General features: G+C 50.1%; 1 protein-coding gene across 1 annotated transcript; it reads right to left on the reverse strand.

Annotated features, from left to right (window-relative positions):
* Nucleotides 1–2,214: 2,214 nt before the first annotated feature.
* Nucleotides 2,215–15,973, reverse strand: LOC149365801 (kelch-like protein 21). The gene is made up of 10 exons (XM_089569276.1): nucleotides 15,469–15,973; nucleotides 14,186–14,335; nucleotides 13,897–14,075; nucleotides 12,638–12,817; nucleotides 11,271–11,487; nucleotides 9,316–9,534; nucleotides 7,948–8,134; nucleotides 6,826–6,945; nucleotides 4,812–4,955; nucleotides 2,215–2,237 (listed from the first exon to the last, which is right to left on the reverse strand). The coding sequence occupies exons 1-10, from the start codon at nucleotides 15,910–15,912 to the stop codon at nucleotides 2,215–2,217; spliced, it is 1,863 nt and encodes a 620-aa protein (XP_089425402.1). The 5' UTR covers nucleotides 15,913–15,973.
* Between the last annotated feature and the right edge of the window lie 102 nt (nucleotides 15,974–16,075).

Here is a 16,075-nt window from a genome sequence, read left to right on the forward strand (position 1 = left end):
CGGAGTACTCCGTGAGCAACCCAGCGCCCTCACCACCTGACCCACAGTGGTGAGTCTGACCACATTAAAATTGTTAAATTATGCGGTCTCGCCAAATCCCTGATGACAATGCGCAATTTTTGACCCGGGTAGAATTAGTAGGGCCATCATGGGCAAAACCCGGCGTCGTTGGCGGTTTGAAGCTTTGGTATAGAAGTTCAAAAATGCAAATCGTCTTTGAGGAAATGAAATTTGCAGCGACATTCACTTCTCGGCGGACACCTCAAGCACGCCTTGGGGGAAAAGAACGAACATTCAGTTCAACACAAACTGGTCACACCGATTAGTCGGAGTCGCAATGCTAGCGCATACCGTAACGCACCTATCGCAATGATCGCCTGAGAGGTTTTAACGAGATAGCGACAAAGGAACCATTCACCGGAAAATCCGGTGTCGGCGTTGCCCGGGAAAAATCACGGGCACGGCTCTGGCAGATGGACCCCAGAGATCAACCTAGGGGGCAGGTGGGCCGTCTCGGTCACGTGACCTTGCGGGGTCATGTCACAACCTGCCCACTGGATAGTGAGCGAACTGCCCACCGTGGCAGGTGGCAGTTAGTGACACGCGTGAAGAGCAACCTGGGACGCACAAGGCCCTCCACTGGGAGCACCTGCCATCGCAGGGCAGTGGCTTAACTGCTGCACCACTGCGCCAGGAGGGCTATACGAGGACTCCCAGGAATCTATGAATGTAAAGTAGAGAATGACAATCTGCGTATATGGGAATTAACCCATTACGCTATCGCGTAATACCCTTAAGGCGGAGCTTAAGTGCCCTATTCCATTTTTTTTAAATCTGCATGGTCCATGTGCCCTCCCACTCACACGGACAGATTTAATGTCATTAAGTGCCGCCGCGGTGGCTCACTGGTTATGGTGCTCGGCTGCTGACCCGAAAGACGCGGGTTCGATCCCGGCCGCGGCGGTTGAATTTCTTTGGAGGAGAAATTCTAGAGGCCCGTGTACTGTGCGATGTCAGTGCACGTTAAAGAACCCCAGGTGGTCGAAATTCCCGGAGCCCTCCACTACGGCGTCTCTCATAGCCTTAGTCGCTTTGGGACGTTAAACCCCATAAACCATAAACCAAACCAATCATTAAGTGCTTACTGCCTTAAGTTCTAATGGCATTCGTGCGGTGCCACACGCGTAAATTTAATGGCATTAGCCTTACTGCCATTCGTGACCTACTGAGTTCGCCACAACTCATTCGCCCGTGCAATGTGTACTCTCGTTCCCATTCCACACGCAGAAAAGCACGCAGCTTTGTTAGTAACAACTTCCTAACCAGTAGGAAATGGTTAATTCTTGACTTTCAGTCAGATGAGGCATCCATACCGCATTTTCGACGTGAAGAGCGCCATTTTAACTAGCCTTATTGACAGATACTCTCGACTTATGTGCTGACACGCGAGTTTATGGCTACTTTTTCGACTTGTAAAGCAGGAACAGCCTTACTTTCTGAAAAATCGTTTTTGCATTACATTTGAACAATATTTCCCATATATTGTACTCATTAGGAATGTTTATATTCAGTTGAGACTTCTACCTTGCAAGCGTTATCGTCATCGTCACTTTCGATAATGGCATTAAATGTGGACGTGTAGCACCAAGTCCGAAAATAATGGCATTAACAATCTTAAGGCCTTAAGCATTTAATGCCATTTTTTGTGCTCGTGTGGCACGGGTATTAAGTCTGTTACCGCGCCTTGGAACTCCTTATATCAGTCTACGCGAAAGCGCACAGTCTGTGGCTTCGGCAGAACGAGGCCACCCGTCCTACGCAGCATGACGTATACGAAAGCGTTGTAGGCGCACTCTAGCGGACGTTTTCGGGCAGCGTGCTTGCAGGTGACGTCCGTAGCGCTATAGAACTCGGGGGACAAACTCAAGGGCTAACTTCCACTAAGGCTTTATTTGGTGCACACAGAATTTGGTGCGTGCGCCCTGCAGTGCGACCCGCCGAATGTATGCAGGCATGCATGGGCATGCATGCGGGCTTCCTCCTCGCGGCTACGTGCAGCGTCCACGTGATCTAGCACGTGATCGAGGGACGATACAGCTCTCGTTGTAGAAAAAAAAACTGCACCCGACAGCCACTGAATTTTTGCCTCTTCAGAAGAGGCGAAGGTGTTTGGCGACCAGAGCCATTCCTTTATTGAAGCGACGTTGTTTGCGCTCAGCAGTCGCGCTCTGTATTACCTGCGTAGAAAATAAGAAAGAAAAAAAAGGTGTGGTTTCAAAATTTGCAGTATTGCACTATATGGTGCGCAATACCCGACACCGTACCTCGTAAAATAGATGGATATGTGTTGGAATGGCCGAGAAGCATCACTGATCAAATAAGTTGAGGGGGGCATCCCGACCTGGCGTCCAGCAGTGCTGCGCTTATCGCATCCGACAAAACGAGTTTTTTTTTTTTAGCAGATTGGAGTTACTGAGACCAGTAGCGTTTCTTGGGACAGTTCTGAGTACATATTCACCGGGATAGGGCCAGAAAATTTCCCACAAAAAGCGAGCCTAAGACTGGTGATGGTACAATGCCCCAAATGAAATTATTGTAGGGCGATTAATCGCATGCACAAACAAAAAGATCAGAACGAAAAGGTAAAAAATGAAATACAGGTGCCGCCGCCATCGATACTTTTTGCAAGCAAAAAACAATGATAAGGATATAAGCTACACCGCCGTTCACTTCGAAACCCTTAGGGCAGACATATTGCGAAATTTGGACCTCGGTGCACGCTAACGTTCGTCCTCCGAGATCGCTTGCAATGCGTAAAGATTTATGCGCGGAGCACTGAGGCTAGGAAACATCGCTGATCACGGAGCCCTTTTCGGTATGGACGTCACTAGCTTCCTTACTCTTGATGGTCAGAGCCGCCTCCGCCTAGCTATGGAGATTTGCCTCCTCTTGCGCACCGCGGTCGGCAGGAAACTGTCAAGCAGCCGGACCGATTTGCGGGAGAACCGGGCTAAAAAGTCGGGCAGCAAAAACAAGCAGAGGAGGAGGGTCAGTGGGTAGCAAACACTCCTACTGCGCCTCCTTCCCCTGGTCATTAATCTTTCTCTCTTTCTCATTTTTGCTTTTCGTTGTGAAGGCCGATTCGTCGGCTGTCAAGCCTAAGTGAGGCAGCTCACATTCAGTCTACAGCGTATACCTTTAGGTTGCCCCTTTTTTTGCCCGGTTTTCCCAAAGTGGCGCGAGGCGGTACAGCTACCTACTGTTCAAAGGCCGTGGCGAAGGCGGCCAAGATTGTTTCCGCCTGGTCTTCGATAATGTTCGCAGCAGTGCAGCGTTTTGAAAGGTAGAGCCAGCCAATCAGAGGTCGAAAGAGAAAGTAACAACGGTTCATGATTGGGCAGCAGCCTGGCCAGGACTCCGTCGGCTGGCCTCATTGGTCGGAGCACTGGCGGCATCGCCAATCACACTCCGCCTTCGCGTGATTGGCAGACACCCAGCTCTAAGTTCCAGAAAAGCTGCACGCTTTTCATGAGGCAAAAGCAAGCTAGCAAGCGGGCTCTTCCGACCATATTTAGCAACCTACTCACCGCTCCTCCTCTCTACTTTTGAGGAGAGGGGAAAGCGGATGCTCTGGCCAACACCTGCTTCATTCACGCTACATCCTAGACTGCTTCAACTACACTTAAGTGGGAGGGGAAGGAGACACAGTAGGGGAAGGCATCAATTCGCTTTCGCATGCACAAAAAAAAAGCAAAGTTTCGCGAGGAGCTTCAGTCATTAGCACTCTTAGCATTCTACTTGACGGTCCTGGCACCGCCCACAAACACAAGGCAAAGCCCTCACCGCATTACACTGCGCTGCGCACACGCTTGCGCTTGGCGCTTCATACACTCCAAACACGAATTACCCCACAAGGGAGTAAAACGGGAGTAAACGGTTATCTAGCGCACTGTCTAATAATGCAGGCAGGGTATGTTGCCGAAGCCTTTGGATAGATTTCCACCACTAAAGATTCGAAATACTTTTGGGGGGCAAAGGAAATACGTTACAACTTCAAAACAGGCAAAGTACTTGCAGTTACCAAGATTTTAGCTGAAGTTGAAATCACCTATAACTGCTAACCTTAAGACTTCCAGTGCCGCGATTAAAAGTATCCTGTCACTGCTAACTACACCAAAGTATGCTTGCATGCGAGAATATGCCTCTGTTGTCAAAAACAAACACTCTGCATATTTAAGGATCAAAATCTACTCCGGGGCTTAGCTAGCATACCCTGCCCTTGAAAAGGACTTCGCTAGAAGGCCGTTTGCTCCTATTTGACTCCCTTGTAGGGTATTTGATATTCAGAGTGTGCTACGCTCTTCTGTGCTGTTCGCCAATCGTTTTACACTAGCAGGAAATACGAATAAAAGGTCTCAAGATCTACGAGCCCGTATTTTACAGCCTAATGTGCAAAACCAGACAACTAGGGCCCAATGAAAAGTTTGTCTAGCAGAACACCGCTAACAGTACCTGCGCCATGCGCGAACGGAAGTACCGCAAGTCGGAGCTATATCTGTAGCTGAATCGTAGGGTGATTCAGAGTTCAATTATTCGTACATAAAACCATGTATGTACATCTAAAATTGTCTGTCAGAAGCACCCAGACATCAGACATGTTTCCCGCAAAAAATGGTAAAACTGAAGGAGCCAACAAGCTATGCACTTTCAGCCCTTAGATGCGCGCATCTCGTGTTCAGCCTGCAATTGGTGCCTTCCCAAGCATTGTGTAAAAAACGCTAGCAATGCTTCGGAGTTGTCCGGAATCTCACCTACAACAGAGAACTCCCTGGAATTTGGAAGGTTGACGGCCACACAGGCTCCGAGGGCGCTTCGGTTTATGTTCATCTCGGTGACTCGGCGCCAGCCGTTGGTCCTGGCGTCGTAACATTCCACGTACGGTACGGTCGTCGTTCCTGAAGACAAGGACACCGCATAAATTCCGATCACGATTGTGGATAAAGCCTGCGCAGAAGTCTCGGTCAAGCAGTTAGCACACTGTTCTTTAATCGCGGGTTCCATTTACTTCGAGCATTAAAATTTACTGCAAAACGTGAGCTACATGCAGAAAACTGTTTCCGTTTTTTTTTTTTTTTTCACATCAAGGTAACCGTATGGAAGATGAAACCGTAGCCGCGTGTAGAAACGTTACTGGAACCTACTGGAACCGACGAATGCAATCCACGTGCGGCACACCGAAACAGTGACCACCAGAATAAAGTGTCATAAACCTAATAGTTCATGTCATTCATAACTGTGAAATGATACAGCGAAAGTAAACAGAACAACAAATAAATGAAGTGGACAGGGCTCTTAGCTGCAGGAACTTGTTCACTTGCCCTCTTATGTTCACACTTGGACATTCGGCGACAACAGTGAGCGAAATTCGCCGCCGCCGAGTTCGGGCCCAACCACATAGATTCTCCGAAGAAGCAGCGACCAACTCCGCCCGGCGGCACTCGTCGGAAACATCAGTTCGTCGCCGCCGCGCCGTCTACTTACCGCAGGGAAGAATTGAAAATTGTTATTTTTTTTTCTCAGGAAAGGAAATGGAACATTAACGGTGTCACATCGCTGTGGACACCTCAACCGCGCCGTGAGGGAAGAAAGTACCCGTAGCACCAGTACGGCATTACAGTGAGTGCGTGTGCGTGCGTGAGTGCGTGCGTGAGCGCGCGGGGGGGGGGGGGGGGGGGGGTAAAATCAACTGCAGAATCAACCATCAATAACCTATTGCCCGTATTACTGCATACACGCGAGCAAAGGCCACTCTCGTATTGGTCCGCTCCCACAAATTTGGGAGCCGATAATTTGAAAAAAAAAAAGTGAAAATACGCAAACAGCAAGTGTGCTTCCTGTGTGCATAAATTTCTTTGCGTGCTGCGCTCCCGAGGGAGCTACCAGATTACGAAAGCTGCCTGGTGCTATCATTATCATCCCTTTAGCATGCACCACTGTGCATCTTAATGAAGCTGTGCAGTGGTGTGCCTTTTCAACAATTCAGACGCCAGCACTTGGGAGCGAACCGCAACGACAGACCACAAAGTGAAGATAGCTTCAAAAAAGGGGTGCGCAAATTACGCGTAGATTTCGCGAACAAGTCCTGAAAAACTCTACAAAGGTTATAACGCGCAATGTGTGCGGTATATTGCCGCAAATTGACCCCGCAGCTCCCGCCCCTCGCCGGACAAAAAAAAGAAAGTTCTCCAAACAAGTCAACGCATAGACCCCTTCCCCCCCCCCCCCCTCCTCCATCACCCCTTGACGGCGCGTGCGGAGCTAAAAACAATAAACGCGGAACGGTACAATCAAAAAGCCAGCAGTCAGAGGCAAATGGAAATCAAGGTCGATAAAACGGCACCCTGTCCCGTTCTCTTGCCTTGTGTGTGTGTGGTTTTTGGCGCCTTTACTTCACAAGGAAGCGTAAAATATGTAAGAATTTTTTTCCAAAATCCCTTGCAAAGTTGGGGGTGCGCTAATTACGCGAGTACATACGGTAGATAGAACCGCCGAATATGACTTAATTTACGAGCGTGCCGGGCTAGTGCAGTGGCGAAAGCGATAGCAACCAAGAAATCGAATTTACGTGTCTGCAGCTAGACACCAGAGTTAGCCCAAGACTTTATGGCACTGCAAAGTCCCCTCAGGGTATAGTCTGCAAGCTGAACTGAGAAATTCTACTTCCGTACAAGGGTCGCATGAAACCAAAATCGCGAAAAAAAAAAGTGCGGCCCATAGTTGCGTGTATACGGTAGTGTTCCTCCCAAGGCAACATCTGTTGCGCACCGTTGAATCCACCGATGGCAAAGAGCAGGTCGTCCAGCACGGCCACGGCAAAGTTGCTCCTGGGCGTGTGCATGTTGGGCAGTTCCAGCCATCGATCCCTCAGGTGGTCGTACTTCTCTCCTGCGTGCGAGGGGCATTGGGAGAGACGGAGGACAAAACTTACCTTCATGTCACTTCAATTACACGCACAAAAGCTACGAAATAGCGATCGTTAAGGAGACTGAGAAATACGAAACTGAGGCAGAGAGGACTGAATACGCGGACGAAGCGATAAACACCTATAGCAGCAGTGTACAGGGTCGTCCACTCTTAGTTAGAATGCGCTAGCGCATGGCCGCACTCTTCAGAGGGCCACCGCGTGCGACACAGTCGCTCATCGCAGCAAAGTGGCGCAGGAGAAGGTGTACCTGGACGTGGTGCTTCGCGTCATCTGCCACTTTGCTGCGATGAGCGACTGTGTAGCACGCGGTGGCCCTCTGAAGAGTGCGGCCATGCGCTAGCGCGTTCTAACGATAAGAGTGGACGACCCCGTACTTATACAGAAAAAAGAAGAGAAATGACTGACCGCAGTCTTGGAACAAGATCTCTTCCACCGAACCCCGACGGGAGGAACAGAAAGCTTAATTTTCATTAATCGTTCGCGCGGCGGAGCACAAAGCCCTGTGAATCCCCCGACGCTTCTTGAAAAGCAAGTAGTTGGAAAATGCAGAAAATTTTCGGCAGCGTTCCCTGCCTCGCATTAGGTAATCTGCAGACGCTGCATTTCTGGTGAAGTCAGCACAAATGGAAATAATCTGATGCAAAAATCAGAGGCGTTGCGTTTTTATGCTCGATAGGGTTGGGCAGACGCCTAAAGCATGTGCATTTGTAGTTATGGAGGCTTAACTAATGACACCGCGAAGACACAGCAACAAACCCACAACGAGAACAGAAGGCTGTCTATGCTGGAGGTCCTTGTTTGTAGATAACATTGTATTTTCCGTTGTGGCAGTAGATAAAACACAAGGAATGGTATCTTGCTTGCTAATCACTATAAGACTGTACCCCGGAGTATACATGCGCAAAAATTATCATGACAGCACACGTGTCAGGAAATGACTAGCTCGCGGACTTGTGATGTACCTGTGGAAAGCCTATTGGTCCCGTTGAAGCCACCGAGGACGTAGACGGTGTCCTGGTAGTTGATGACTCGCACTCCACTGCGCGGCATGGTCATGGCGCGAATGTAGGTCCACACGTTCACCTTGGGGTCGTAGTACTCCGCCGTGTTCAGGACCTGCTGGCCAGTGAACCCGCCAACGATGTAGACCTGCGCCAGAGAACAAATCCACAGCGATGCTAGCTAGCGAGTTCTAAAGAACCATAGCCTGGCTATGGTCATTGCGGATAGTCACTGTAGGCAACCTTGATTTGCTCAGAACTGTGCTATGCGATTCCTCCCAGTCTTGAACACTGTCTTTAAGCCCAAAGATTCACGTGCACGACGTTCTTAATTTCGTTCCACAGCAGCTGGCAAGCGTACAAGGGAATCACGAGCGAGCAAGGTCGTTCGCGGCCGATCTGGACCTGCTGCTTACTTCCAGGGGCTTCCAGAAGCCAGAGCATGCAGGGCCACTGTGCTTCGGTGGAACGGCATAGTTCAGCCGACGTAAGTACGCGAAAAATGCGGTGACTCGCGCGCACACTTCTAGGTGCCACCTCTTTAGAACTGGCGTGTTTCGTAATCCTAAGTGGCGCTTGTCCCGTTTGATAAAACTGCGTTTTCTCCTAGCACTCGTCCACGAGAAAGTGGCACCAGCCGCTTAAAACATTGCTTCTTGCCCGTAGTCAATGACTAGCTGTGTCTGAGGTGAAGACTGCAAAAAAAAAAAAAAACAAGGGTTGTAGAAGATATCGTAGCGACACGTCGTTGACGTGAGGACATGCTAATCTGTTTACATGCTGCATAAAAAAAACGGGAGCACCACTTTAGCACGGACAAAAGTAAAAAGGAGTACGGTTTGGTACTCTACCTCTGCCCAAAGCCTAGCAAGATGGTCGGTATATGCATGGTATCATCATTGACACGACGGGAATGAACATATTGCTACTTTTATCTTATGACCAGTTGAGAAGAGAATGAATCTGCAATAACAGAGGAACGTGCTCCACTTCCATCTGCCCGCGCAAGTATACAATGCACGTCCTAGCACAGCTATGTGGAGTGCTCCAGAGGTGATCTGCGCAGCGAACAAGGTGACCCATGGTAGGAAAACTTATGTTCTGAAGGCTAGGTGAGCGACTTACAAGCAGATATGTACGCAGCAGTTGCTGCATAACCTCACTTTTTATTGTTTACGGTACAGTGCTCGAGAACAGTGCGAACCGTACATGTGAAAACCCGCGATATGTGTGAATACGTTGGGAATAACCATAGGGCAAGAGAAACGCTCCCGTTTCGACGCCTCCTCCTTTCGAAGGAGCCTGTCTTCGGGAAGGGGGCCGACGTACCTTGGAGTCGACGACCGTGGCGCAGGCGTCCGAGCGCTGGTCGTTCATCTCGGCGATCAGCGTCCACGTGTTCAGCGCCGGGTCGTACCGCTCGGCCGTGTTGGTTCGCCGGTCGCCGTCATAGCCTCCGAGCGCGTATATCTTGCCGTCCAGCACCGCGACGCTCACGTAGCAGCGCGCCACGTGCATGCAGGCACGCTCCGTCCAGCGGTGCGCGAGCTGCAGCGACGGGCAGAAGCGGGGTCACCCATCGGGCGCCTGCAGAACAGGGACGCCAAAGGCTTTGCTCTACCCTCCTCTCTTTAGAGCTGTATGCCGAGTCGAGCGACGGAGAGCATAGACGTGTGCCGCGTGCAACATACGCGAGCCTGACAACGCGAGATGATGCGCCTGACGAAAAGAAGGCCTCCTTTTACTTAGCGACCGGTCTAGCCCTACCGATGGCGGAACCACATTTTAAATTCGGAGGGGTCTGAGAAGTGTCAGGCTAAAGGTCAGGGTAAGAGGTTGTGGTGAGGAAGAAACTGGGCCATTCAGCATGTGCGGGTCGGGACAGCTTCCTGTCTATCTGCGAGGGCACAAGCACGATTATGCTATAGGAGGAAGTTGGCATCGGTCCTTATGTCTTTAAACTACTACTGGTGAAAAGCAAGACAGATTAGCACTGTTCCGAGTCCCTGGTGTCTGGTTCTTGGGTCAGAGTGATAATGGCGCACAGTCTATTGAATCACAAGCTGTTTATCAAGGGATGAAAGTGCGGGACCATAGCACAAGCGAAACCATAGCTGGCCGGGGGACAGGTGGACAGATCTGCGGCGCCGATATAGCGGGTACTGATTGAAGGCGGCAACCCAGCACAGAGCTCGAACCAGGCCCAGTTACTTCTTCAACATAAAATGAAAATGAGGGTGTGCTAACTTCACAAAGGAGGCTTTTGAATGCGGCCCGTAAGTTTAGCACGCTTTGGGAGCTCTTCCACAATTTGAGCGGTTCAGCGTATACGACTGCCTGTTGGCCAGATCGATGAACGTCCGCGACAGTGTGCTATGTAACGCACTGTTCAGAACGATTTCACGTGTGTCGGTCGAAGCTACTTATCTAGGTTTGTGCGTTTGTAGTCGCTACCAGAGGCACAGCGTCCTCTTACTCCTCATGTCCGTCGCTGACTCAGCACAGAGGTGATGCCGCCGAATAAGCGTCCCTGTCCTGAGGCTACTATTTGCGCGGCACCGGCAATCGCTGATGTCCACTGGCAATCTTATGTTTAGCTCAGCAGCATGTTGCACGAGAAAACAGCAACAGCACTTAGTGCAAGCGGTACGCCCATATCATCTAATCGGCAGGCGAACTTAACAGAAAACAACGTGACACTCGGACCAAAAGTCTCATTAGGAGAAACCCATCGCGTCAGGGTCGGTCTGCAGCTCCTTCAGCGGTAACAAGATGTAGACCCAATCTTCAGCAATGAAAATGAGCGCGTTAGTAACTTCATCACGTAGCCTTTTGAATGCGGCCCGTAAGTTCATAGCGCTCTGAAGACAAGAAGGAGCCCCCTGTCTTGCCACCACTTCAGGAGCCAAGCTGACCCCGAAGCGTTGGGTTTCTCACATAATCAGTGCGCAAAGAAACTTGACCCTTTAACCACGAACCCGGACCTGCACCCGTCATGAGAGATTGTACTAATATCGCCAATGACGAGTCACACTCGTCCTGCCCGATGTTTCGTTGCTCCCACAGCCGAAGACAAGTTAGGGTCGGCAATTGCATTAGTTGCGATTTTCAACACTAGAAGGCGGTAGTTGTTCATGAAACGCGTTTTGCGCCAAAATCATTGGAAAATTAGGCGATTTTCGTACGTTTTGGGGGGAATTAATTTGGCCGTTAAAGTGCTGAGTACGACTTCTCTCCGTACGAAATTTTTGTAAATTTGGGCGCCCAGAGGCCTGTTCACGTACCGGGTTGAAGCAGCGGACGCAGTTGAAGCACTGAGATCCATCGAATCCGCCAATCATGTAGATAAGGCCGTCCAGCGCGACCAGCCCGTGGTAGGCGCGAGGCATGGTGTCCCTGTCGTTGGGGAATATCAGCCATCGGTTGGCACGGCAGTCGTACGACTCGACGAGATTTGTCGCGCTGCCGTTGCTCCAACCGCCGATCACGAACAGCACATCCCTGTAAGACAAAGGCACCCACTGGAGGCGAGCAGAAAGGATGTGCCCGATCAAGAATAGGATATCCTCTGGGCGTACGGTGTATCACCTTTTAAAGCGGTAACTGTACCAGGAAAGTCTGCGGTATCAAATTCCTAGTACCATGCAAGTAGTAAGAAAACTCAGTGACGTCATTAATCCGTTATCGCATGATTACACGCTCGGGTAGTTAAAGGGGAATGTCCCCCTTATGGTGGCGTAGTCCACAAATGTGGCAAATGGAAGCTGTCAAGCATAGTTCTGCAGTCAATGTCTGTGATCACGAGATTGGGCCCTCTCGAAAAGCCTGTCAGAAATAAGCTTTTAATTTCCACTGGCGTCCTGTAGTTTTAGTATTGTTTATGTCTATGTTTATGGGGGTTTAACATCCCAAAGCGACTAAGGCTATGAGGGACGCCGTAGTGAAGGGCTCCGGAAATCAACCACCTGGGGTTTTTTAACGTGTACTGACATCGCAAAAGAACCAAGTTTAAGACAATTTCGAAGCTTTGTTTTTTTTTATTATAACAGCAGCGCAACAGGATTCATGTTGCCCTTATGGGGCCGGGTGCATACATATAGTTGTGAGGAGAAAGGTACGAGATTTAATGGGTATTTGGAATATCCAGCGGGAATCCGAAGATCACCGCTGCTGCAGACGTCCGTCAGACGCACTAGGCCCGTCAGGCGCTAAATATAGCTGCTGTTGTTGTCGCGGGGAGTAGGGAACTAATTTGCCTTGAAAATCAAGCGTAAATGAGAAGATGAAAAATTTTGCCTCGTACTGTACTTGTACATGGTATTTTTTTTTTAGTCTAAAGCATGGAAATTTGGCAGATTTTCATAAAACTGCGCAGCCGCAGACGCTGAAGCTCATGAAACTCAAATAAGCTGCTAGCTCACAGTTGTACGGCAGCAGTGTATGGGACGTCCATTGAAGCCGGTCACTCCCCGACTAAAATTTCTCTCGCTAATTCTATGTCAGCTTCTTTGGAGATTGATAATGACAGTACCCGGCGCCCACTTCGGCCTGCTAAGCAGACATAAGCGCCAACTAAAGCTTATTAAAGCGCAGGCGTGTTTCGGAAATGTCAGTAAGCGAGCACAAGCCTAGCGCGAATTCGAGTGCATGCCTTGGTATTCGAGGTCGCAGCATCGGATGCGTCAAGTTGATCATCCGTTGGCCTTCGTGCAGCTCCATTTGGTCGAGAAGACCGTGGACTGGTTCCAGGACAGCACGGCAGTCAACGTCATCGAGCATGGGATGCGGAAACACCTCCTCTTGAAGGTACGACACCTTGCAGAGCCCGAATCTGTTTCGTACAAACACTGATGAGTTCTTAGCAGAGAATACAGAAACGGTGCGCATTCAAGTCGGTTATTCAGAGCATTAAACAAAAGAGTAAGGAAAACCCGCGTTTAAGACCTCAGTGTTTAAACATCTCCCGATACTCTGTGTAAGGCTCCATGACGGAAGCAAAAAGCCACCGAAACCACGGAGCATACAGGATGTCTTTTTTTTAATTTGTAGTTTTTTATCAATGGGAGATTAAAGGGCAACTGCAGCACTTGAGAATTTCGCGATATTCAAGGATTCAAATCTATATAGACTGTAGGTAAAGCATGCCAAGTGTTTTCGCACTAGCATTCAAAATAGTGACGTAATCGACGATTGAATTTTGCGCTTCTCCTCAATGCACCGGAGGAGTGCAGGGAAACTCAGCGTGACTTCACGGAAGGTATGATTTGAAATTGCCCCTGTAGTCAGCCACACCCTGCACTGACTCATTAGACGCTGCCAAACAACTCTCGGCAGGGTTCGCCTTTGGTGGCGTTGGTTTTTTTCCTTCAAAGCAGGCGTTTGTGCGTTGGAAATGTACCGATACCTTCGATGACGTCATCATGCCCCCCCCCCCCCACTTGGCGTTGTGCGTTGCGGAGAAGCTTGAAGGGCGTCCGGATTTTAATCGGCGATTACTTCACAATTTCAAGTGTTAGCCCAAAAAGACTTGGCATGCTTTACCAGCAAGTTTCACACATTCGACCCCCTTAAACACATGCCGCCGGTGAGATCCGAACCCACGACATCCTAATTTCGCGTACGGTGCTCTACCATCTTGGCTTCCGTCATGTATGCTACAACGAGCGCCTCTTTTTCCTTCACTTGTATGTTTACAAGGCTTCAGTGATTTAAACGACAGGCAGCCATGTTTGACTCATTAAAGGAATTTGGCTTAGAGGGGATTGTGATCGAAAAGTGGGTTCTGGGCAGAGACCAATATTCATGCGAAATGTGCCGTGCCTATTACAGCAGGTCTCTTGCTAAACACTAGAATCCGCACCATGAGGCCATCAAAATGTGCACAAGAAAGCAAAATGCAATCTAGGTTACCTTATAGCACTTAATAGACTGGGTAGGAAACGATGCCTGTTGGGAGAATCTGCTGAGGTCCATTTTGTGGCTGCCGTAAACGCCTTGCCTTCATCGACGAGATTGAGCTCGTCAGAGCTTAACAACGCCTTGAGGTCATCATAGGGTATCCGATCAAAATCTGGGTTGTGGTTCGCAACCTGGCGGAAGTGAAAAAAATTGCAGCATAAATATTTTCTTGCTCGACTTACTGAACCCTCACCGAAAATTTTTTGTTATCACACTAATCAGAGCATTATTTCATACCCACCTCAACGAAGTTTCCAGAAATAAAATTTAAGGCCATGTCGACGAGGCTGGGGTGCTTATGCTCTCTGGCGAACTCCAATATGCGGATGCAGTTGGCAATGCTGATGTCCTTGGATAGGAACTCGTGGCATTTTTTGACAATTCTTTCAATCTGCGACAACAAGCAAAGGAAGAATTGTATAGATTACCGTTCCTATCGCTCTTCCTTTAGCTAAAGAATTCATAGTTCGCGGTTTACGAAAAGCATTAGGACTACGATCAAGGTCAAATAAAACGTTAAGTAGTTGAAATTCCAGCCTCTTGGGGCAACTTTGCTATTTCGCGATTGTCACTAACTGGATAAAGGATGAACTGCACGAAAACCACAAGTCGATAGTATGGCCCCCATTTCGTGGCACTTTTACTTGCTTCAGCCTTTCTTCTACTTCGAAGTTCTCATCGTTATGCCTTCTAACTTGAGTATCACACAAGATGTCAAAGACGGTCAATGCGACTTATGCGGCAGCGTATCGCATTAGTGTTCGGTGGCGGGATGTGGTTCATCAATCACCGTATGACAAGCCGTACCTCCTTCACTCGCTCGATACCATTCATCAATCAGTGGCGCCACGCCGTACTCTATCGCCACTCTCCCAACCCCTCGACTCTGATTGGTAACCGCGGTTTCCCTCTCGACGCCCGTCGCATCCCACTATCTCCCTCTCTCATCTCTTTTTCACTCTCCTCATGCCCTTTCTTTTTGTCCCATTTGCCTCCTCTCCCCCGAGGCTTCACGCGCTGCCAACGCTGGACACTCGTTGCGCGAATAGAAGTTCTAATGCTAACGTATAAAAATAATGTAAAGCGGGAACAAGGGAGGGGGAGCATGGAAAAAGAGGAGGCATGTACGATGCCCGAATGCGCGAGGAAAAGGAATGGGTTCGACTACATTTAGAGGCAGAGCATAGCTTCATTCCTATGAGGTCGTCCCAGTTCGGCCCCGGCCTCTTTTGCAACGTCCTCTGCTTCGAATGACCGGTCCTTTTGAAGAACTTTCACTTCGTTGACGTTTCTCAGCCGACCTAACACTTCGATACCTGTCGTTTGGTCGTACCTCGACTGAGGTCGCAGAAACCCTGTATTGGACAGCTTGACCTTCTTCACTATGTTATGCGACCACAGCCATAACTTTGAGAGAGTGTGTGCGTCAGGAAGACTGCTCATTCGAGTCACGGTTACTCGTCGATCCACAAGCTTACAGCAAGAAGCTTTCAAACATGTGCAGCAGAGGCTACGGTGTTTCACCTGGAACCGCTGGGCCGCCAGGAGCATGTCGAGCACGTTGTCGGAGCAAAGCGAGACCTTATTGGTGTAGACGTAGTCCAGCAGGGCAGTCATGACGTTAGCTTTCAGCCCGTCCACGGTGTAGGTCTTGATCGGGCCGCCGTCGTCGACACTCACTGCCAGCGACGCAGCGGGCTCCTGCTTGGCGCCGGCGGCGGACGACAGGTCCTCCGCCGAGGCGGCCCCGGCCCCGGCAGCAGCGGCGACGGTGATCTTGGAGACCGGGCCCACGGTTCCCCTCGCGGCCGGCTCCCGAAACAGGGGGCAGGCGGCGTACAGGAGCACCTGGTGGACCGGGAACCGGCTGCCATCGTCGCTGCAGACGACCTCGGCGTCGGTGAAGACCCGTCGCCGCCGCAGGTCGCTCAGGACGGTGACCATGTCCTGCGTGTACACGTCGGCCATCCCATGCAGGCTCTGCCACGTTGCCGCTAGGACGTCATGGTCCGCTTGAACTCGCCCCGGGGGGAACCGACCGCCGAGGCCTCGCTGGGGCCACGGTTCCTCGCGCGCGCTGCTGCTGCTGGCCCTTGGTGGTGCCCCTCACAGTCTGGCCCCTTCGTCCTCT

This window comes from Amblyomma mixtum, chromosome 1 (genome assembly GCF_055824585.1).
Source record: "Amblyomma mixtum isolate Tamu chromosome 1, ASM5582458v1, whole genome shotgun sequence".
Taxonomy (NCBI): domain Eukaryota; kingdom Metazoa; phylum Arthropoda; class Arachnida; order Ixodida; family Ixodidae; genus Amblyomma; species Amblyomma mixtum.

Coding starts and splice junctions, on each gene's coding strand:
- LOC149365801 (XM_089569276.1), bottom strand. CDS start 15,912: ATGGCCGACGTGTACACGCAGGACATGGTCACCGTCCTGAGCGACCTG. Junction 14,076..14,185: donor TTTCTGGAAACTTCGTTGAG/GTGGGTATGAAA, acceptor CACTTCCGCCAG/GTTGCGAACCACAACCCAGA. Junction 8,135..9,315: donor CCACGGTCGTCGACTCCAAG/GTACGTCGGCCC, acceptor TCTCTGGCGCAG/GTCTACATCGTTGGCGGGTT.